We start from the raw sequence: 24497 nt of genomic DNA on the forward strand, positions 1-24497 counted from the left end.
AACTGATTCAATTACTGTGTATCATTTAGTTTTGCCGTAATAATTTGTGTGTAATATATTTATAAAACTAAGTCGGCTTGATATATAATATTAGAATTTGCCGCTTTCAATTTGAAATATAGAATAGATGAGAGCTAAAATATATGAACGCGCGGAATACTATTGCAAAATAAATATTTTTATTATTTTAATTATAAATAAATGATATCCGACAAACATGTATCTCAAAAAAAAAAAAAAAAAAACAAACGAGATATGAGTAAAATATGAAGATGTAATTTTAAAATTTATATAATCTTTAGTTATACAAAAAATTTACAACATTTAGAAAATATCGAGTCGATAATTTCCGATTGGTTACTCAAGATGTAAAGTCTTACGATGATAGAACTTTGTCCGAGAAATTTGTAGCCAATAAGCTTGCTGGGTTTCCGTAAACACTGCAAGCTGATTGGCTACACATTTCTCGAAACTAGAACCGAGTTCTCGACTCGTGGACACGAGACTTAAAGCAGTCAAATAATGTGGTGTAAATTTAGAAAAAAATGTAGAGAGTAAACATGGGAACCAATTTAATATTATTTAATTAGAAACAAAGAATTTTTTTAATATTATTATTTAAACGTCTAGCATGTTAAAATGTGTCAAAAGTTTATTTATCAAAAATTCAAATATAAGCGGGAGTTTGCGAAAAATGACGGACCAATGAAAAGCGGCCGTCTCGAATGTCGCGGCTCTTATATATCGTAGGGTCTGCGCTCTAGGTCAGTACTCGAACGGCGGTCCTGTTTTGCGCGGATCCTCGGCAGATCCGGTGGTAGCGCTCGTGTACCGCGCGTTTTACGTCGGCTACTCTCCTCCGCTCTCTCCTCGTCGAAGAGTTCGAGTGCGTTGGCTTCTCGCGAGAGAGTCGGAGTCGGAGTCGGAGTCGCACAGGCGCGAGCGGGAAGAGAGGCGATCGCGCTCTCGAACGCGGTGGAGGAAAAAAAAAAAAACGTAAACGTAACGCACGCGGTGAATATTGTCGAATCGGTGGTGCGGAGAGAGTGCGTCGAGAGTTCGGGGAGTTTGGCCGAGAGTTCTGCCCGCGCGAAATCGGCGAGAGAGGGGCCCTTGGTCCGGTCGTAGCGCTCTCTTAGCGGCTCGCCGAAATGAAAATGGCGGGCCGTGTTGGTGGCAGCGGTCACTATCGTCGCCGACAGTGCTAATCGTCTCGTGTAACGGACACGTGCGGTGGCGATCGTCCAATTGCTACCTGTACCTGCTGTTCGTTGGAATTTTTTTTCACTTCCGGTGCGCGCGCGCGCTCTGCGCGCCGCTCATTGTTGCTCGAGCACCGATCATAAATCAGACTGTTAACCGAGAGAAAACGGTGTTAGTACCTTAGTATATTGTATCGGTTGAACGTGAACTCTCGTTCGTGGTAGTACGTATCCTCCGTGTCCGAAGGAAGAGACACTGTAGCGACCGTGCGAATCAGGAAGGAGGAAGGAAAGGAGGGAAAGAGACGAAGAGAACGAGAGAGAGAGAGAGAGAGAGAGAGTGAGAAATAGAGAAGGACAGAGACACAGGGCAAATAGAAAGAGCGAAAACCCCGAGGGGTACAGCACAGTTGGACAGAGGACGCAGTGGCGGCGAGATATAGGACTGAGTGAAAGTTAAATAGCTTTAAATCGACAATGGACAAATAAACACGATGGAGTGATTACGCCGCGAGGTGTTGACTATTCGATAGCGACGAAGAGCAGCAGCGTGCGGGACTGTGTTGGGAGAAACAGAGAGAGAGAGAGAGAGAGAGAGAGACAGAGATAGAAAGAGAGAAAGAGAGAGAGAAAAAGAAAAAGAGAGAGATAGATTGATAGAGTGCCGCCGATCGGCGGTGGCGGCAGCGGAGTCGTGAGATCATAACACGTTGCGGAGGACGAGAAGCCTTGATGCCGATGCCGGCCGAATACCACGAGGGCCACGGTAACCACGAGAACGCCAATTTCGCTCTCGGGTCCACGCAGGACGCCAGCAACATGACGGCCAACATGTACCGGGTGGGAGGTAAAGTAAAACCGCATTGCATTCCGCTTTGCCGAACGACGCTTCCCCGCGAGTAATCCGACAGAGATCGAGATCGAGAGAGAGAGAGAGAGAGAACGAGAAAGAGATAGAGCGTGTATGTATGTGTATGGGTATGTATGTGTGAAAGAGAGAAAGAGAGAGAGAGAGAGAGAGAGATAGCGGCGGTTTAATTAACTCCGAGAAATTAATGTTTGCAAATGGCATCGCAATGGCGTCCCCTATACCCTCCGCGCGGCGCGTTCTTCCCCCTCTTTTTGGTTCCACCGCTCTCTCTCTCTCTCTCTCCCTCTCTCTCTCTCTCTCCTTCTCTCTCTCCCCCCGCGTTTCCCTGCGCGCTCCCTCTCTTCTTTCCACTCTTCATCTGGATCTCCCTCGGTACCCTCCACTCCCCCCTTGTCCCCTTGCCGCCCTGTCCCCCCCTGTTAACGTCCTATACCTACCTACCTACGCGCTCCGGCTTTTCCTCCCCCTTTCCCGCCCGACTCCTCCATTCTTCCTCTTCTCTCTTCTCTATCCTCTCTCCCTCCCTCCCCCCCGTCCCCCTGCCGCTCACCCGCCTTTACCCTCCCCCCATACACCCGCACACCCGTCCTCTCTCACGTCCAGGTCACGCTAATTTCTTGCGCGACAAATCTCGCGCGGATCAAAATTGGATCCCGGCGATACTGTATTAGAATCGTCTCTATTCGCCGTATCGATGTATTCGATGTATTTGAATGATGTGCCATGTGTACACCATCCGATTTCTTTTGGCAATAAAGGAGCGATGCTGCCCGCTCGTCTCCTCTTTCGATTTTGTATTACCGGCGACAAATGTATGTATGTACACGCCTACGGAAAACAGAAACGGAAATTTTTATTTCCGCTTTTAACACGTGGCGCACGAAAATTTCTTTTTCCAAAAGATTATTTGTTCGGTTAAACACATCTTTGAAATACATCTTGCACACACGTGTGGGAAATTATCGAATAATTCTTTTAATGATTTATTTCATTATTTTATGAAAAAAAAAAAAAAAAAAAAAAAAAAAAAATACTGGAGAATCATATTTATTGCAACTTTTCACATTTTATATACAAAAAATAAAAAGTTACAATAAAGATGATTGTTCAGTGATTTTTCAAAAAATAAAGAAAAAATTAAATTGGCTAAATTTATTTTATACCTATTATTATCAAGAATTATTTAATATTTTCGGACATGCGACCTTACACGTGTTTTTTAAGATGTATTTCCAAGAATTTCACCAGTTAAAGGAGCTCTCTAAAAATTTAGAAGATAAAAGAACCTTTCTCAAGACCTTCAGCAAGAAAAAAGCGGGACTAAAGATTTCCGTTAGGCGTGCAAATACAGGTAATTCAAAATCGAAAAATAACACGAATAAGTAGCCTCGGTCTTTTATTGTCAAAAGAAATGAAGGTACGTTCCTCATCCAAACACGAAATTCAAATAAAATGTGAAAATCGGAAATTGGAAAATCGCAATAAAGATGCCATTTATATATATTTCTTGATATTAAATTTTGTTCAAACAAAAGTTTATTTCTACACAAAAAATTTAACAGAATATGTAATTGTCATCTATTTAACTCCTCAAAAAAATTTAATTTGCAAAATCTTTTTAAATTGCTTGTAGTTCGAAGATTATTGACGTCTCGACATGTTTGCTAAGGAAAAGTTGACTCTAAAGAATATATTATTACAAGGACATTCTCGATAATTTTGAGATATCTCGTAAATTTATAGTGGAAATTTTAAGACATTTACATTCTCTTTTTTAAAGGTCTTTATAAGATAATTAAAATTTTGAAAAAAAGAGAGGAATATGATAATTCTAAATATATAATTTTTATTATTTTTACAGCAGGATCATTAATTGGTTGCTAATTTTTAGATTATGTTTATTTCGAGACGTCCACCTCATCACCGTACCAGATTAGAAGGATAGAAGAATTAAATAAGGTAAGAATTATATATTTAATTATATTAAATTACATCAAAATATAGTATCTTCGCATTTCATCGAAAAAAAAATATGAGAACGAGAATTACTCCGTATTCGTGTATACATCTAATGTAAATTCTTCTTTTTTATATAAATCTTAATTGCCTTATGTATTAATTTTTTCAATATATATAATAAGTACACATATGCATTAATATGATAGGTCCGAAATATTCATCTTTTAACCTTTTAACACTTGTTTCCTGTTTTTCAGACCGCAAATGGAAATGTGGAAGCAAAAGTCATGTGCTTCTTCAGGCGGAGGGATTTGCCTTCTACCTTAGTTATGCTTGCGGACAAACATCAATGTAAGTAGCACATATCTACGCGCGCAAACTACATGTTATCGTAAATATTTGTAAATGTATGGGAAGATTGTTTGTGTTAGAGTCTCGGTGTCAGAATAGAGTTTATTTAAATTTTCTCTATTATTCCATACACGTTTTTGTACAAAAGAAAATAACACTTCCCTTTTTTTGTATAGTTGTAGCTAAGAAGCACAAACTTCCTTAAAGATCTATTCTGATGAGCATTTTATGACTTGATCTCAAATAGTATACTAACACATTACTAATAAAATACGTCAAAATCTTTTTTTTTTTTTTTTTTTATTATTATTATTAGTATAACACGAGAAAAAAAAGCGAATGACATATGTCTTGGACATTTATTTATTACTTTCTTCGTCATTCTAATGCTGTAACGCTTGCGAAAACCTTTACAAAACTGAAAAATTTCTTAATGTATAACGAAAATTCAACATATACGAGCGAGACTATGAATTATCGTAAAGTATATAAGAGTAAAAGGACGAGAGAGAGTTAGTTTTAACCTCGCCGAGTACAGCAAATCGATAACTGTTCATAGGTGAGGAAAATTTATCCGCGAACACACGAATTTCATCTCCCAACACGAGGAAGATTCTGGAAGCAAATTTCCAGACGATATCGATTTTCTCCGCTTTGGCAATCATTTTATTGACGAGAGACACCTCGCGATACGGTTGTAGTCAACGATGAAAAGTCGAGAGAGAAAGAGTGCGAGAGAGAGAGAGACAGAGACAGAGAAGGAGAGAAAGAGAAATATATCGGGCGACACCGCGTGTAACGCGACTCGTCAGAGCGGGAAGAGTCGCGTGGCGTTACCACCTATGTAATCGTCATCGCAACACATAACACGGCTGTAATCGCGTATCTTGGGTCATTTGTCGAGGAAAGATCCGAAGGAACCCGCGCGGGGATGTTTCTCTCCCGTATGCTATAAAGAAAAGATTATGATTAAAATTATTTTTATTTCTTCTTTCATCTCGATCGATTAGAATCTCTCGGAGATGTAGGTGCGCTTTTAAAGAATCTCGCGCGAGATCGCAAGAATACGCATATATAGTCAGTTTTAGGCCGCGAAACGATCCGTTTACGTCGCCGGACATTGATACGTTCTCCAAAAGGGAGAAAAGAGAGAGAGAGACAGACAGACAGATAGACAGACAGAGAGAGAGAGAGGAAAAAAAAAGATTGCACTCCCAGGAGATGTAACACACACGCACGCGCATATTTCTGTTTCTCTGTTATAGCAAGCACGCGCTATGTATACAGTTATACGTTATTCCCGGGCTTTCTCGATTTTTCCTTCGCAATGACAAAGATAATGAGACGCGGGGATTTGGGGTGGGAATGTATAATAAGTAAAGTTGCGGGGGTGGTTGGGCGGGTTGTGAGAGACGGGGGTTGTATCGATCTGCCTAGGGGGGGGGAGAAAAAGGGGGCAGAGGGTGGACGAAGGGGGACGTTGGTGCACCCGCTAGGTCCCCCTTTTCCACCTCTTCATCCTCCTCCATCTCCATCTACCTCCCATCGCCCTCTACCTCCCCCCTTCTCCCTCTTTCCCCCTACACCCACCCGGCCCACCCACCACCCTCAACTAAATGGATGGCTGACGCAGGGGTTGCTTGGGTATATGTTACGTGTATTCCTCTCACACACACACACACACACACACACACACACACACACACACACACACACACACACACACACACACACACATATATATATATATATATATATATATATATATATATATATAATATACACAGACGCATGGATGTGTACGTGTGTGCCCGGGCGAAAATGGTGGGCCCTACTAGCCATCTTCGTTTTAAGCATTCGCTACCACTCTCCCCCTACGTTCGTCCCCCTTGCTGAAGCCCCCGTTCCGCTTCTCCCTTCCCCTCGTCTTTCGCGCGCCATGTATATATACATCTCTCTCTCTCTCTCTCTCTCTCTCTCTCTCTCTCTCTCTCTCTCTCTCCTCTCTCTCTCTCTCTGTCTGTCTTTCTCTCTCTTTGTCTGTGTCTTATTCGTGTGTATATGTAACGGCTCGTCGTCCATGTGTATGCGTTCGTCCAGCGGTATTTGCTCCGAATTGGGTTTCTCCCTTCTTCCCCCCTTTCCTCCTTCTCCCTTCTCCTTTCCGCCGTATTCTCTCTCTCTCTCTCTCTCTCTCTCTCTCTCTCTCTCTTTCTCTCTCTCTCTCTCTTGCACTCCGGGTATCTCGAATTTTCGCGAAAAAAAGAATATACGCTTTTCCTTTGTCTTTCGCGGAAGTCGATACACCATGCACCACGGGCGCTATTGCACACCCGGGTGTGCCCGCGTGCGATTACAAACGGGAATAGCGAGTGGGGGGAGGGGGAGGAAGGGAGGAGGAGGAGGGGAGGGTGGGTCAAAGAAAAAGGGCAGCTTTACACAGAAATTGGTTTTAGTCCATACTCTCTCTCGCCGACCTATACAGGTTCGCGAGAATGGATGGCAGGAAAAAAAAAAAAAAAAAAAAAAAAAAAAGATGGAGAAAAAAAATCAGCGGCTAATTAGACGTCGGCCAAAAGTTCGACCAACTGTAATAATAATTTTTACCTCGCTTTTTACCCTTGCGATCGACCAGCGCGTACGCCGGATGCGAAAACACAACGCGCGCTGGGTGATTTTCATTTTATTTTACATGCATGAGAAACATATACAACACGGGTGGAGAAAGAGCTCGAACCGAAAATGCACGCGCGCTGATAATTACACCGAGCACTTACTCCGTCGTATTACGCACGTCTGAAATACGAAATGAATAATCGATGCCCGGGAGGAGGAGTATATTTTGATCCACACTCTCGCGGAGTAACGGTCAACGTGGTGAGGTATTGATCTGATATGTCGCGAATGTGAAAATATACGACGCGGAACTATGAATGGGTAAATAGAAACGCGGATGTGTGAAATTGGCTGAGATAATGAGACTTATGAATCTAATTGTTTAATATGCAATCCCTAATTGCGTTTGACGAGGGAATACATTTGACGGAGGAATTTTGTTCTCTTACAATTAGTTAATATGTAAGTTAATGAGATAAAAGAGCGGAGTAAAGGGATGAACGCGCGATTCATCGTGCTTTTCTTACGGGCTGTAAGGTGGTATAGTAGTTAGTATACAGTCGTACGTACATATGTCTTGAAGCGTTCTCTATTGTGTACAAGATTAGAAAACGAGAAATACGTAGAGTGGGTTTCTTGTAATGAAAATTCCAGTGGCAAGCGCGGAGCAGCAGAGGTCAGAATCCCCTGCGAGCACGCAGAATCAGAAACTCGAGAACCCTGACACTACTAAGGAAATGACTAGTAAAGATGGGATTGGGCCCAAAGTGATGATCAAAGGGGGCGGGAAAGGGGGCTGGCTGAAGGCCCCATTATCGGAGGCCCAAGAGCCTCATGGTGAGTGAGAGTAGACTGATCAAAAGATGACCATTACCGATGAATCTAATCGAGCTTTATATCTGCAAAATAATTCGTGGAAAATAGTCATTGCGCGCAAACAAAAAGAAATAGGTTTATTCAACATGTATATAATATATTAAGTTTGTACATTTTATTTATATTTTTATATATATTTTATATATAAAATATATATAATGTACTAACTTAATTGTACTAACATTAATTTTTGTACATTTTCTTTATCGTATAATGTAATTATTAATTTTTGTTGTTTATTATATTTTATATAATCCAATTGAAGACGTCTTTTGAGTAAAAATATTTTATTGACTTTTATCTTATACTTTTTTATTTAGTTTATATTTTTAATTTTAATTGATACAATTTTATTTTTTAAAATAGTTTTTTAAGTACTGTTTTATATATATGTGTAAAATATTATTATTATTTTTATTATACATATATATATATATATATATATGTAAAATATTATTTTTATTATATATATACATATATGTAATTATTATATATATATGTAAAATATTATTATTATAATTTTTATTATATTACAAATTTTTAACTATTACAAAAACCTATATAAAATTTTATTATATTTATAAAATTAAAACTTGGATATATTTTATTCACAGAATTTAGATATAAGTATATGTATTTAGTAAATGCAGAGGCATAGATTCGTCGATAAACGGCATACGGCTTGCATCTTTTGATTATCTCATTAATCTTGTATAGAAGCCAGTGACGATACAAGGCTACTGATTATAGCGGCGGGATTTATGAAAATTCTTTGTAATCTTGGTGTGTACCGCGAGTTAAGGTAAATTTCACTGTAAGGCCAAAGAGACAGTAAATTGGGCACAACCGAGCTCCTTTTTCTTTTTCAAGTTATTGACAAGGGGTTCGGCGATTTTTTTCTCACAAAAAGTGCCCATACATGTACAAATCATTCATTCATTCATATCATTCATACAAATACCTTATCACCTGTATTATTGCATTTTTTTTTTTCGTAGAATAGAAAGTTCTCATAAACATATACTCGGCACATCTTGATCTTTATCTATTCGTCAACTTCAAATATATCCGATCTTCACTTATTATCGAATTAACTAGTTATTAACCCGACATAGTATACCTTCACCGTCATTTCACTTGTCATTTACACAGAAAAAAAATCCCGCCGCATCGTACACGATGACACTTTAGTAATCTGAGGCTTCTCTAAATGACGTAATTCTCTATCGATAGTTAATCGCTTTTCCGTTGCAAATTATTATTATTTTTGCCTTGTATACTATTCTTCATTTGTCTTTATGTTGCCCGCTCTTGCTAATGTTTCCTTTTTTGGTTTTACACTGCTCGAGTTTTGAATGATTCTGTGCCGTCCCCGCGTTTTATTTACTTCATTACTTTAACTTGGAGCGAAATACAATCGGATGAGTAAAAGATTAATCGAAAAGATAATATATTATCCCTAGGATTCTTTTGGTTAAGCGAAAAACGAACGTTGCGGAAATACGAGAAACTAATTTTTACTTAATACTAATTTTATCATAAATAATATAATTAGTAAACAATTAGTAGACGATTAGTAGAAAAGTATAAGCGAAAACAATGATGGTAACTTCATTGATATTTAAATGTGAATTTTCAATTTTGTTATTCAGTCTGTTCATGTTTTTATTCATTATACTTATATATAGTGTACCTCTCTTAGTATTATCATACATATCTTTTTTTCTGTGTATTTTTTAATTAAAAATTGATCTATTTTTTTTTTTTTATGAGAAACCCTTATATATATATAGATTTAAAAAAGGAATGTTTATAAAAGTTTTAAGATTATTTGCATAAAAAATGTGTATTATTATTATATGTATATTTGATTATTCTCTCTCAGCTTTTTCAATTTTTTTTTATTATTGATATTTTTTGTAATTTAAATTTTAATCGATTTGTACAACAGATGATATATACTTTATTTTATAGTATTATTGAACACAAATATTATTTCGATTTCTTATGCATAGGGATGGAGGACAGTGTTCCTGGTGGAGTAACGGAATTAAATACTAAGCAACGTCACCAAATGAAACACAGAGAATTGTTTTTATCGCGACAAGTGGAGACCATGCCCGCTACGCATATTCGGGGCAAATGCTGCGTAACATTACTGAACGAAACCGAATCCTTGTTAAGCTATCTAAACAAGGAGGATTCCTTTTTTTACTGTTTAGTATTTGATCCTGCTCAGCGTACTTTGCTTGCTGATAAAGGTAACTATATTAAGTTGAAATCGTTTTCTTTTCTATTAATGCATACATATTATACATATTGTATCTTCTCTTCTACAAATAACTCAGAAATTAATGAGAGATATGATATCTGTTATGTTACAGGTGAAATTAGAGTAGGTAATAGATATCAGGCGATAGATATACCGTCGGTTTTGACGGCCGCAGAAAAAGAAGCGGATTCTCGTAAGTTACAAGATCTGGAGACTCTGGTTTGGACTCCACGACACAATTTGACGGATCGTCAAATTGATCAATTCCTTGTGATTAGTAGATCAGTAGGCACCTTTGCAAGAGCCTTGGATTGTTCGTCCTCCATCAAACAACCTTCTTTGCATATGTCTGCAGCTGCTGCATCTAGAGATATTACTCTAGTAAGAATTACACTGTTTTTCATCAAGAAATTCTTCACAAGCGCTCTATGTAAAAATTAATAAAAATTAATTTTCTCATGTTTCAAAGTTTATTAAGTTTTATGAATTGCATTACAGTTTCACGCAATGGATACCTTACATCTGCACGGCTATGATTTATCGAATGCCTTAGCATCTCTAGTACCTAGTACCGGTCCGGTACTATGTCGAGACGAGATGGAAGAATGGAGCGCGTCCGAGGCAAATTTGTTCGAAGAAGCACTTGATAAATATGGGAAGGACTTTTCTGATATACGAGCGGACTTTGTAAGTATACAATTAATACAATTGTGGACGAATAAGAAGAACCTAACTGTAAATAAACTTAAAACAAGTTTGCTAATATGTTTTCTATGTTTTTCAGTTACCATGGAAAACGCTGAAGAATGTAATCGAGTATTATTACATGTGGAAAACGACGGATCGATATGTTCAACAGAAAAGAGTGAAGGCTGTAGAAGCGGAGAGTAAGCTGAAGCAAGTTTACATACCAAATTATAATAAAACTCCCGCATCAACTACCGCACCTTCTACGGCCACAATCGTATCTCTGGGCAATAGCAACAGCAATAGTAACGGAAAGCCAACCAACATTTTGAATGGTAACAGTAATGGTAGCATGGTGGCCGACAATTCTGGAATACTTATGGTCGGAGTCGGTGGAAAACCGTGCGAAGGTTGCCAGGGTGTGCAGAGTCCACAATGGTATGCATGGGGACCGTCGCACATGCAGTATCGTCTCTGTCAGTCCTGTTGGACGTACTGGAAGAAATACGGAGGACTTAAGGTTATATAAGGCGCATACGATTGCTTCAATAACAACATGCTTTTGATAACATTAGTACAAGTATATTTCATATTCCTATTTTATCATCGTGAATCACAGGTGCCATCGCGCATCGACGACGTCGATCTTGAGAGAAAACGTACAGGCGCAGGATCGGACGAAGAGAGCAAGGGTATTGGCGGCGCGCATAGACCGCATCGATGCAACGTTCCCACTTGTGGCAAGGAGTTTAAGTTGAAGGCCCATTTGAGTCGTCACTATGCGAGCACGCACGGAGTGGATCTGCGCGGTGCTGCCGGAAGTGGCGGCGGCGGAAGTGGATCACCGCGACCAGTTATGAAGACTCGATCCGCGTTCTATCTGCGCACCTCCCTATTAGCCCGCGCTGCGCGCCGACTTTGTCCCACGCAACTGCGAACGCGTCATGCTGCGCGAGCGCCGCATCAACCGGTAAATACAATGTCGTTGCGACACTTCTGCGTCCAGCTGGGTTCCAAGACTCCCGCGGAACTTCGTATCCTGGCGCGCGCCGTACGACCGCGGCCGCGTCCACGTGTGACGGACATCGCATCGCGCCTGGGTGATTTGGCTTCCGAACCGCAGACTGCTGGTGACTGGGACTGGCTGGCGCTGACCACCCCCGCACAACGCAAGCAGCCCGATCGAGTTTCGTTTCCACGTCCACCAAAGGCACCTGGTACGTAACAATCATTTTATATTTACATACGCATACGCGCACATGTATCATAAATTGTGTTCAATTTTCAAATGATGTGTGCATCTTGATGTGAATATCTTGAAACCTATTGGTAATATAAAAACCTATTACCTATGGTAATATAAAAAAAAGTAGACAAAAAATTGAATTTGAAAAAGTTATAATTTGATATCGATAGTTTTTTTTATTATACGCATTATTTTATAAGAAACTTTCAATGTTGCATAGATGGCAGTCTTTTGTACGAGAGAGTACCAAATAAACCTGAAGTAGATAGGCTTACGTTGACGCCACCCCAACCGCAACCAGTCATGTCGACCCAGCAGAATATCTTGAAGCGCACAAGACCCTTTGATGAAATCAATGGTTCAGATGGTAAGTTTTTCAATTAGATGCGTAGTATAGATTAGGTCGTATAATTCCGAATAATAATGAATTAAATTTTGTTTCTGTTTATTTATATATAAATTAGAATAAAGGTAAAATTGAAGTTTAGTGATTGCATGTGAAAATGATAATTGCCATCGATAAGATATAATAAACTTGAGAGTGTATATATTTAAAAATCTTTCATTTATATTATAATTAAAAATTAAATTTATCATGTAGTATGTATGTAATATTGTATGTTTGTCATTTATTACGAGAAATAGTCTTATTAGGTTTGATAAATAGATGATCAATTTAATAAGAATTAATGTTTTCAGATGAAAGGATAATTTCTCGTCTCTACTTATACTTTTTTTTTTTATTTATGGTAAATTATAAATATCGAAGAAGAAATTTTATACACATACATATCTATTATTAAATTTTTCAAAATACCTACTTTGTCTTCATCTAGCCGTTACAATTGCAACCGTTTGCAATTATTATATTATATAGATGGAACTTTCATAATTGTATACTAGTATTTACACATTAAATAATTAAAAAATCATGATTATTATATGGGTAGAATATTAACATTAATTCTGCGAAGATATCTGGTAAATCAAATTAATTCTTTTTAAATCTAACACTTTTATTTTTTGGTTTTTAGGTATTGCCCTAAATGCGGCGCTTCCTCCCAGTGGACCTCCTCCCCCAAAAAGGATTCATCACGCGCAGCAACTGCATCCGAAGCATGCGCTAGAACACCCTGCGCCTGCTGTTCTTCCTCTCGCACCACCTCTCAACGGCAGAGCTATTCATCCACATACGCTACCCCACGGTGCACCGTTGTCTAGAAGTAATGCGCGTAAACAAGTTATATCGTGGATGGATGCGCCTGATGATGTATATTTCCGCGCCACTGAACAGATCAAGTTAGTATAAAAATTAGTGTAAAAATCAAAATAAAACTATATTTATTTATATATTTATATTTAGTTATTCATTTATTTAAATTTGCTTCTTCAAAGTTATTTTCACAAAATAATTAAAAGTTTTGCAATCAGAAAAACTATAAATGATTTATAATTTCAGATTCAAACATGCGAACACATCGACGTATGTCATACGTACAGATAGATATAATCAATTTAAATGTGAATCCAGAAAGTCACGTTACTTTCGATTTGCTTGATTATCGTTTAATTACTGAAAATAATTGTGAAGAAGATTGTGCAAGAAATTACATATATACACACAATGATTTGAACTGGTTCCTACCCTGTCCATTTTTATTTCTTTATTATAATTTTTTTAATTTTTAAGACTAATATTATCGCAAAATTATAGCATATAAAAATTTTATCTAAATCTAAACTTTTACTAATAACTTTAGTAATTACAAATATACAATATAGCGTGTTGGAGCGTATATTAATTTTTTTGATTCATTGAATTGCAGACGAGTCAGAAGAACCTTGGCCTCGATGGAACTACGAAGAGCAGCGCGTAAACCGTGGCGCAAATTGTCGATCCCTGTGCATCCGCCTCATCTTCAAAGAACGGTGCGCAGTGAAGACATGGTCGTCATTTTGGACTGAATCCGTAATACAATCGGATAATATTGTGTATGTTTGTTTACACACGAAATAAACGACGCTGTTATCGATCTTTAACGAGTGAACTTACGCAAAATAAAGATTACAATTTTGTGTATTATAATAATCGGCAGCTCCGACCGAGCAGGGATTGCTATCTAAAAATGGAAAGATCCCGAAAGCTCCTCAGAATTTTTTTCCTTATTGGAGCTGAGCAAGTCGCCGTAATCGAGAAAAAGGCCTCGTTTGACCGAACGCGCATGCTAACAATCGACAACATCGTTGAACTGTAACGACTTCATTATGAAGTACTACTGAAGAATTAAATCTTTTGTTTTCTCACTAGTCATATCGAATAATAACGTAAAGAGCGAGAAATAAACCTTCTTGTAATATATAAAATACGATAGTATTTCGAAATTAATTATATAAATTAATTATATAAATTTTTTCATATATGTCATCATTCGCATTCGATGATATTCGGTGATATATATTAATAAAATTTATCGGAAATTCTCTGTTTTATTATCTGGTATAAATAATGTACATCTATCTCATGTGCATATGTTCTGCACAATCAACGAAAATAAATTTTATGACAACTGATCCACCCTTAGAGCTATTCGTTATATGATTATATAATTATTTAAAAAATTATATAATTATATGAGTGATCCCGATTTAAAGCTATCTATTATATCATTGAAAGCAAATAATGACGTAGAAAACATCTATTTCGATGTTATATCTTGCAAGAAAAAGTTATTTAATTTCTCGTTTCTGACGTCGTAATTACATATGATGTCAATGAGGGAGCACGAGCTTTAATATTCAGCGAACTAAGTCATTCAACGTAAAATGATTTTCTATTCGTATTAATTAATTATTGTTGTTATTAATAATTATTAAGAATTGAATGTGTATATATACATATACATCGTACCAGACATAGCCAAGTAACACTCATACACACCCATACACACATACATATAAACACGTATACCAGGTACCGATATATCGGTATAATAGTAAAAAAAAAGATTGATCCATACCTGCGAATAAGCTCATGAATGGCTGCGTTCAGAAACACAACGGTTGTGTGACTTTCCAGTGACACTGAGATTGAGTATACTTCTAGATCAATCGAATCATGTTTTTTAAAAATCGATCACCCAACCGTTGCATTTTCTATAGTAGCTAATGTTACGGCCATGCAGGCAACAGAGACAGACGAATGTATGAGCGAAAGTGAATGTGTAAGAGAGAAAGTGTTAAGCGAGAAAGAGAGAGAGAGTAAGAAAGTGAACGAGAGAATGAATTAGTACGTACGAGAGACAGCAAGAAAGAATGCTCACTGTGAATATTTTTATTAAATTTTCAAGTTTGATGACTCTCTTCCGTCGCAACAATTAATAAATAAACATAAGCATAAGTGAAAGAATATCCTAATTATTTCTCTACTGGTTTATATTGGTATTATACTTCAAAAAATTGAAATGCGTTCAAAGTGATATATACAGCTGCATATTCATTTGGATCATCTTTTGTACAACTGCAAAAAAAAAAAAAAAATGAAAAATCTTTCTAAATTTATTGCATGCTGTGGTATTATTTAGTACCAATTAGTACTAATAGTATTGTCAGAGTGAGATTAATACTAAAAATCAGAATTGAAAAGTGTTCCTTGTAATGTCATTATTAGTTATTATTTTTCAATAATTAATTATATATCACTTTTGTTATATTTTCATATAAAAAAATTAATAATTCTCCAGCCAGTAAAGCCACAAACATGATTCCAAGAGATCATATACTCGCAGGTTCTGCGTGATATAGTCTTATTTACCTCTTGAATACCTCTGGTGCAACTTATAAGGTAATGTTTCGCACTCATTTTTCTAATAAATATTCTTTCTCTTGTATATTGCATATCATTGTTAGTTTAGAGTCATATTTAAAGTATCTTCAAATTATTATCATTTATTATCTAAAAAGTAAAATCGATTTTTATGCCCAACTCTTTGATTATGTGGATACTCCAGAAATTGTCTAATAATGAATTCAGCTCTAGTATGCACTAGTGCACATTAAAGATTATCATACAAATTTATATATTATAAATTTAAAACATACATTAAAATAATTATAATAATATATATTATTATCATTACTTGACGACATTATTGAACAAATAAAAATAGGTCCTGGTATATTTTATTTTTTTAATTATTTATGTCAATGTAAATTAGTGTGCACTAGTGCAAATAAAATATTCTTGTGCTTCCTATATAAATACCTTATATATAATATATATTTCAATATAAAATATATATTTCATGTTAAGTTTACTGTGCTTTCTAAAGTATTGCACAATATTTGGATTTGACAACACACGTTAAATACCTACCAATTTTCTTGCGTTTTGATGTTTCTCAATGTCAGACATTTTTATATCACAATTATATTTGGTAGATTTGTTTATGACTAGTTTGTTCTCGCTGTAAATTCTTTCGTCCAAGGTATGCCCAAGAAATCAGCTGTCTACGAACTCGATCACACATTTCGACATGCCTTTCTTTATTCAATGCAACGAAATCTTCGTCCTTGTTAGCTGTGACAGTTAAATATTCAAAAGCACGTGGTTAATGGAGAAGTTATACCGCGCGAAATTATACTTCATCGAAAATCGGCGTAAAATTATTGTCACTCCTGTCAATTATTTATGATTTTACACGAAACTATGGAGTGATAAGTGTACAATTGATAACATAATCGCTCTAATAAAACATCCGAAATTAGTACGTTTCTTCCGGAAGCCTATCAGAAATTCGTGCAATTCCGGACCACGTGATAGAGAGAAAGAGGAAGACAGAAAGAGAATTAATATAAAAAAATGTATATAAACTTTGTATATAGATTTATATATAATTTTTAACTTTGTAATAACGTTAAAAAGGTAATGAAAATTGTATTGATTAAAATTTATCCAGTAACGTAAATGAGTTATCGTTGTAAATTAATGACTTTCCAACTCTATTTTATAAAATAAGATATACATATATAGATAATAATAGATCAGAATAGAATATAATTGCAACCGAAAACAATTGTAAAGGATTGATTGGCATATATGTATACGTACATACATAATATTATTGACATTTTGTTTATAATGACACTAGCAGAATTGACCAATCAGAGAGTTCTATTTTGAATTGACCAAATGGTGCGCCATTTTTTCGGATCGTATTTTTTTCGGATTTATCGCATCTAGTTATTCATGCATTATGGCTATAAGGCTATATTGGCTTAGTTTACATCAACATACTTTAATACGCGTACTAATCTAAATACTACTGGCCAATCACAGCCATTCCATTCTTTAGAAGACTGGCCATGATTGGCTAGTATAGTACTTAGTACGTGTATCAAGTGCTCGGTGTAAACGAAGCTTATGATTAGTTAAATTGTTTATGATTTACGGTTATAATTTTCATGTTATGTGGTTAGGTTAGATCACGTTAGCACGTGAATTATTGCATGCGCTATATGGGTATGTATATACACCTGATTTTTATTTTACTTACATTTGTATGATTTTATTTACGTTATTTATTGGCAGATTCGATGAGAAATACAATATACTTTGTATATATATGTACGGCTTCTAGTGTGTGCAAAAAAAATTCAACTGAAATTTAAATAGAAAGATTTTTACTATCTCGAATTTTATGATAAAAATTTGACAAAGACCGATTTATTTCTTGAAAATTAGTTATTATTGTTTGCAACAATTTTATTTACATAATATATATTTAATAAATTATTTTTATATTTTTATTATTTTATATATACACTATTTAAAAAATAAAATTATCAAATATTTGATGAAAATATAAATCTTTTGTAATGTCAGAAATACTTAATAATTTTATTAAATGCTGATATTTTACAATAATAAGTTAATTATTTCATTATAAGTGATAAAAAAGAGATTAACGAAAATATTTTCATTTTTATTAGACTATAGAATATCATGCAAAAAGAGAATATGTTTAGTTGGTGCAGCTAGCAATGATCCTGCACTTAATGCTGCTGCTCAGCAGCTCAAAGTCTCTGTACTTAAATCTGAAACTGGCATTGAATATAGCAAAGACACTACCTATAATACTTACTTCGTATTCAAACAATTCAAGGGTTTTGCATTTTATACTTTATACCATACTCGTCACAAGTTAGTATATCTAATAGTATATTCTTATGATAAAAATTTGAAATATATTTATAATTTATATTATAACTTAATAATAACTAAAAATATTTATAATTTAATATTATTTCTTTATAGTATACTGGGATCTGCAGCTTTGCTGCAACTGGCAGAGGTAAAAGCATCTTTGCCTAGTAGAAGTCCAATATTTACACTATCGATGAAAAACATAATAGTGGTGTTTAGCGGCTTTCGAGCTAAAGAACATGAACTAGTAAGTGTATATTATCTATATTTATAATTTTCATAAATATAGATAAATATATTTCATATTATTGTGATATTGTTCATAAATCTTGATATACATATATATAAAATGTGTATTCACATTCTCACAATAACATTTTTTAACAGTGCAAGTTAGTTAATATGGTTTGTTTTATGGGAGGTACCATTCGAAGAGAAATGGGCACTAAAGTGACGCATCTTATTGCAAATCATTGCAGTGGATTGAAGTACAGATATGCTGATGTATTCAGATTGCCTATTATGTCAGCAGAATGGATAATAGCATTGTGGAACGTTAGAGATGATATCTCCATTTATGCAGATAATGAGAAATTAGTAAGTGTATTTTTTAAACATTGGGAAATAATTTTAAAATACAGCTTTTTATATATTTAATACTGCATAGAAAAATTATCGCATTTTGAATAAGATATATTTTTAATAATTATTATTTCATGCTTGAAATAATCTACTGTAATAATGTACAATATATGTATAGATTTTTTATCATCAAATGATTTGTTTTTATATTGAAAATCTTGTATTACCTTTTTATCTTTTTTATATTAATTTTATATTAAATTTATATTAAATTTTTTAAATGCAGATTGCAACTTATAAGTTGAAACCATTTTATGGGGCAAAAGTATGTTTTACTGGTTTTCTCAAAGAAGAGGAGAAACATATGTGTGCAATTCTGGAGCAGCAGGGTGGTGAATCTACTGAGATTAATGATCCAAATTGTACTCATGTCGTGAGTTAATAATTTTAATTCTTTTACAAATTTTTTTATTTTTCATATATAAATATGATTACCTGATTATTACATAAATTAATATTTACTCATTATGTAAATGACACACATACTAGATGATAGATGTAGCACTTTCTACAAGAAATCTAATGCAACATGAAGTTATATCTTGAAAATTCATTTAAAATTTTATAATTCACTCTCCTTGTATTTTAAATCAATTTCTTTTATAATTCTTATTTATAAGTGTGATTTATAATATAATGAGAACTAGTAATTGTGATTGCAGTATATATTAATCAAGATTGACAATGCAAATTCTAGAAAAATTCAAGATAGTTCTTCTCCATTAAAAAATATCCGTCTGTTGTGTAATATATAGATGAAGAACAAAATATATGAAATTATTTTATTTCTAGTATGTTATGTTAGTCAAGATTCTGCTATTAGTATGGATATTTATTTTGTCTACAAAACTCAAATATTATATTTATATTATATTATATTATATTTATATTTATATTATATTTAGCAATGTTGAACAGAAAGAGAAAGGTTTTTTAATTTTGAGAAAATTGATGTGTATGAATTAGACAAATGCTTATTTCTTATTTAATACATTATAGAGGCTATTCAGAAAGTAACTATATACACTTATTTCAAATATTAAACAAATATATTTTTCAAATATTATTAGCAAGCTAGTCTTTCTTCATAAAAGATATTGGAATATACATTTTTTATATCATTACAGCAACATCAATAATGATAAGCAATAAAAAGGTTAAATGCAATATTTTTAAAAATTCCTTACTTAATTCTTTACTATAATTTTCTGTGTGAAATTGTGTCAAATCTCCTAGCAAAATTAAATGATTTAAGATTATCTACATTATGAAAAGAATTAATAAATACTGTTTATATGTCATTGATAAGTAATAATATTTTATCTTTGAAATATATCATAAGAATAGTTTGTTGTAAAGTATTATGAATATTTATTATTCCATACATAATGAATATTCATAGTTAAGAGCTAAAATAACTCTCAAATAATATATAAAACGTAAAAAAAATTAATTCTTGCATTTTTGTTCATAAAATGCTGATACATGAAAAATATAATGATATGTTTTTTATATAATGCATTAGGTGAAAGTATATTTGTTACACATATAAATCACACACATCAATTATTTCAAAATTAATTTCTCTCTCTGTCCAAAATTTTTTGATAGTAAACAAGACACTTTTGTTAAATCATTATTTTCTCCTGAAAAATTTTCTTTAAAAAGAAATATATGTTCTTATCTAAGTTTTTTCAATTTTTCTATAAAGATTGTACAAAATATCGTTCAAGAAACACTTTTAATTTTAATAGGGAAAAATTGCGTTGTACAATCTGCATCATATGACATAAAAATCAATTACCCAGATATGAAGATTCAGAAGGATAAAGCATTCGTGGTATTTTAATTTAAGAATATTTTTTGTTTTTGTTAAAGTACTTTGAATTGTCCTCTAATTTATTTTTTATTTAACTAAAATGTAACAATATATTTTATATATAATACTACAGTTACATTGAATGATGAGGAAAGAATTTAGGACTTAATATTTATTAACCCGGGCAAAAAATATTTAATCTAAATAAAAATTAATCTTGTCAAAGTTAAAAAAAAAACTTCAGTTTTAATAATATATGCAAATGACTTTTGGTTTTGTGTTATGGTTTGTAAAATATTCTGGTTTATGTTATTTAAAATTAACTTGTGTATAAGAGATATTAATATTTGCAAAATTAATATTTACATTAGAATATCAAGTATTTACTTGAAGAAGATGATACATATATGTCATGTGTTTAGTTTCTTTAAAATTTGTTATTGTATATTATTATAAATTGTGTCAATGTTATGTGTTAACTCTGTCTATTATCTATTTTACTATTGTATTCGCATGAAGATTAGTATAATAATAATTAGTAAGATAAAATACTACTATAATATATTAAAGGTGTTTTTTATTTTACAGATTGTAAATGAGTCTAATGTAAATGCACTATCAAATCTTATTACAGTGTCAACTTTTATAGTCACAACTAGTTGGTTTTGGACATCTGTACAGGATGAGACAGCAGCAGATGAAAAAGACTATTTATTTGAAAATGTAAGTTGGTAATAATAATAATAATAATAATGATAATAATAACTTTTGTTCGAATAATATTTTTTATTATTGTTGTTTAGTATTTAAAAACAGTTTTGTCTCCTGCCACATCTAGTAGACGAAACAATCAGATTGTGGCATCAAATATAACATTATCTAATATATTACAGAATGAAGCAGGCTCACTAGCCAGGGGAAATTTACTCGATTGCACAGTAAATCTAGATAAACAATTAAATGGTATGCATATAATGGATAACAATATTTTTAATAGTTAAAATGTATTTGCTTCTCAATATCTTTTAACATCATAAAACAATTTAAATGTCAAATGATTGTTAAAATTGTTATTTAATATAAAATATACTTTATATAATCATCAAATTATAAAACAAATTATATAAAAGCAAGAATTATATTGATTATTGTTCATTATTAATTATTAGGTATTCCAGAAACTGTTGGGCGCACAGAATACGGAGATACAAAAAAATCGAAGCGTCATCAAGTATTTTTGGAGCTAGTTGAGACTGAAGCCAATTATGTTGGTATTCTCAACACAATTATGACGGTAAGTACTCATGCATCAAATAATAAAAAAACAAATTGACTCATATACTTTAACCATTTTTAACAATTTATGCACTTTACAGCTATTCAAATTACCATTGGAAAATTTCGTAGGAAAAAGTGAAAAAGAATTGTTAAATAGCACAGAAATAAAGATTATATTTGGTAATTTTCCACCCATCTATGACGTTCATAAGCAGTTATTGGAAGTTTTACGTTGCAATGCTGCTAACTGGAAAGAAGATATTAGTATTGGCAAAATATTTCTGAATTATGAACCAGATTTGGTTAAAGCATATCCATCATATGTTAACTTCTTCGAAAATACAAAACAAATGTTGGAAGAATGTGATCAAAACAAACCACGATTTCATGCCTTTTTGAAAAATTGTCAGACAATACCAGAATGTGGTAGACAAAGTTTAAAAGAGCTGTTAATTAAACCAATACAAAGATTACCTAGTATTAATTTATTATTAAGTGGTAAAATCATTTTCAAATAATATTGATTTTTATTTTTTTCTAGCTTAAACAAAATTTCTTATCAAGATGTCATCAAAATGTTATTATTTTTTACAGATATTCTTAAACATACCGACAAAAATAACCCGGACTATAGTGCTCTGGAAGCTTCCATTAACTGTATTAAGAAAGTTATGACATACATAAACGAAGATAAAAGGAAAATGGAGCGGCAATTAGCAATGTTTAATATTTTCAATGAGATTGATAAATGTCCACCACATTTAGTTTCTTCGCATAGATTATTTATCAATAAATGTGACGTAATGGAAATTCACGAAGAGCTTAGTAAACAGGGAGATCAATTAGTATTATTTTTATTTACTGATGTTCTGATAATATGCAAAAAAAGATGTTCTGGAAATATGCAAAAAAGTTTGCAATCTAGTAAAAAAGAAAGCCAACGAAAACCATATAAACATTTAAAATTGTTATCATTGTGTACCATACGGAAAGTTGTGGACATACAAGAAACTAAAGGTAAGAATACATATATGTATATATAAAAGATTATAATTATTAGGAAAGGTTATAATTATTTTATGATTTTTCTAGAATATCCTAAACAATTTGCACTCATAGTACGTAGCACTCAAGAATCAAGGGAAAAGCTCTTTTCCTTCATAATTACCGAAGAACTAAATAAAACAATATACTTACAAACCTTATGCAGACAAATGGCTCTTGTCTTCCGTATAGCTGATGCAGTATGTATATAAAATTTATGACATATTGGATAAAGTGATATAAGTCTAATAAATATCATTATATAATATATAATCTCCGTTTATTTATTTATTGGTTTATTCAGTCTTTATTTTTTCAGGATACATTACTTATTAGATGTGATTCTTTTTTTAAAGATCGTACTAATGCAAGATCTTTAAAGAACACAATTAAGCGTGTGTTTTCTCGACGTGAAAGTATACGTAATTGGAGTACACACAAGCGGAGAATATTGTAAAATACATATAATATTCAATAAAATCGTCTAATATTTTAATTTGAATGATTGATAACTGATTTAACCCATGGCTTAATCTGATGATAAAATAGAATTATATAGTTTCGCAGATATATTATGTCCGGGAATATTCTACACAACATAGCGATTCTTATTTAAAACTTTTACTATTCTATAAGCCCCTTTATATACAGGTTTTAATTTTTTATTTTCACCTCGTTTTCTCTGTCCCTTACTAACACGAAATCGCTTTCTTTGTCTTTCGTTAATGTTTTGTGTCTAACGTCATAAAGTTGCTTGTTGTAATTTTGCACCTGTTGTGTGGCTAATTTTGCAATAAAAAAAAGAGAAGCGCAAAATATATTAAGGATTAATGTTGATCTCTTACAAAAATCGTGACAGTCTATGCATATTCTTTGCGTAAATTTTAGTTTGTACATTAATTAAATTTTCTCATAATATATATATATATATATAAAAGTTTATTCTGACTTACACGCGCGTAAGAGATTCAATCAATTACAGATATATATGTTACATTGTTAAAATAATTTAAAATGATGATGATGTTAAGAAAAAAAACTGGGTTACAAAAATGACAATTATTTTTTAAAAGAATAAAACAAAGGCAAATTCTAACCAGAACATAAATATATGAACGATAAACTTTAATATTGAAATTCCTTTACATTTACATACAAGAACGATCTTTCGACGTTTATTTTCCACTCCGTTTTCACTTGGAATTATATAAGTTGCAAATAAAATAAATTTTACATAAAGAAACAGAAACTTTAAATAATAAATGTATCATTATGTGTTTCAATTGAACCTTGTAGTTTAAGCAATCATACAAAATTATGTCAAACAAGAAAAAAAAACGGAAAATGAGACAACTGATTTAGTAACTAAATAAAGCTAATATGTGTATAAAACAAGAATCTGACATTATTGTTCAAATTATCCTATTAACGA

General features: G+C 33.2%; 2 protein-coding genes and 1 long non-coding RNA gene across 7 annotated transcripts; 2 read left to right on the plus strand and 1 right to left on the minus strand.

The window, feature by feature from the left end:
- The first annotated feature begins 828 nt into the window (after window positions 1–828).
- Mta1-like (metastasis associated 1-like) lies at window positions 829–15486 on the plus strand. 4 transcript variants are annotated; one of them, XM_072910116.1, is made up of 12 exons: window positions 829–2049; window positions 3965–4032; window positions 4290–4383; window positions 7654–7836; window positions 9891–10136; window positions 10260–10528; window positions 10646–10834; window positions 10932–11354; window positions 11454–12051; window positions 12301–12447; window positions 13115–13379; window positions 13907–15486. In XM_072910116.1, the coding sequence occupies exons 1-12, from the start codon at window positions 1935–1937 to the stop codon at window positions 14043–14045; spliced, it is 2736 nt and encodes a 911-aa protein (XP_072766217.1). In that variant the 5' UTR covers window positions 829–1934; the 3' UTR covers window positions 14046–15486. The 4 variants fall into 4 exon arrangements, with proteins under 4 accessions (XP_072766217.1, XP_072766222.1, XP_072766213.1 ...); XM_072910121.1 differs by lacking the exons at window positions 829–2049; window positions 13907–15486 and adding exons at window positions 3222–3424; window positions 13540–13707; XM_072910112.1 differs by lacking the exon at window positions 829–2049 and adding an exon at window positions 3225–3424.
- On the minus strand, window positions 15409–16901 carry LOC140675528 (uncharacterized). Its single transcript, XR_012048400.1, has 3 exons — window positions 16453–16901; window positions 15892–16032; window positions 15409–15597 (listed from the first exon to the last, which is right to left on the minus strand). It is a non-coding gene; the product is annotated as an uncharacterized lncRNA (long non-coding RNA).
- Window positions 16902–17499: 598 nt separating this feature from the next.
- LOC140662779 (protein ECT2-like) lies at window positions 17500–23561 on the plus strand. Of its 2 annotated transcripts, XM_072886408.1 has the most exons (12): window positions 17500–17598; window positions 18069–18279; window positions 18394–18529; window positions 18670–18879; window positions 19151–19297; window positions 21332–21466; window positions 21637–21706; window positions 21913–22037; window positions 22120–22519; window positions 22616–23038; window positions 23114–23265; window positions 23385–23561. In XM_072886408.1, the coding sequence occupies exons 1-12, from the start codon at window positions 17586–17588 to the stop codon at window positions 23520–23522; spliced, it is 2160 nt and encodes a 719-aa protein (XP_072742509.1). In that variant the 5' UTR covers window positions 17500–17585; the 3' UTR covers window positions 23523–23561. The 2 variants fall into 2 exon arrangements, with proteins under 2 accessions (XP_072742509.1, XP_072742510.1); XM_072886409.1 differs by lacking the exons at window positions 17500–17598; window positions 18069–18279 and having other exon boundaries at window positions 18398–18529; window positions 18704–18879.
- Window positions 23562–24497: the final 936 nt, after the last annotated feature.

This window comes from Anoplolepis gracilipes, chromosome 2, assembly GCF_047496725.1.
Source record: "Anoplolepis gracilipes chromosome 2, ASM4749672v1, whole genome shotgun sequence".
Taxonomy (NCBI): Eukaryota; Metazoa; Arthropoda; class Insecta; order Hymenoptera; family Formicidae; genus Anoplolepis; species Anoplolepis gracilipes.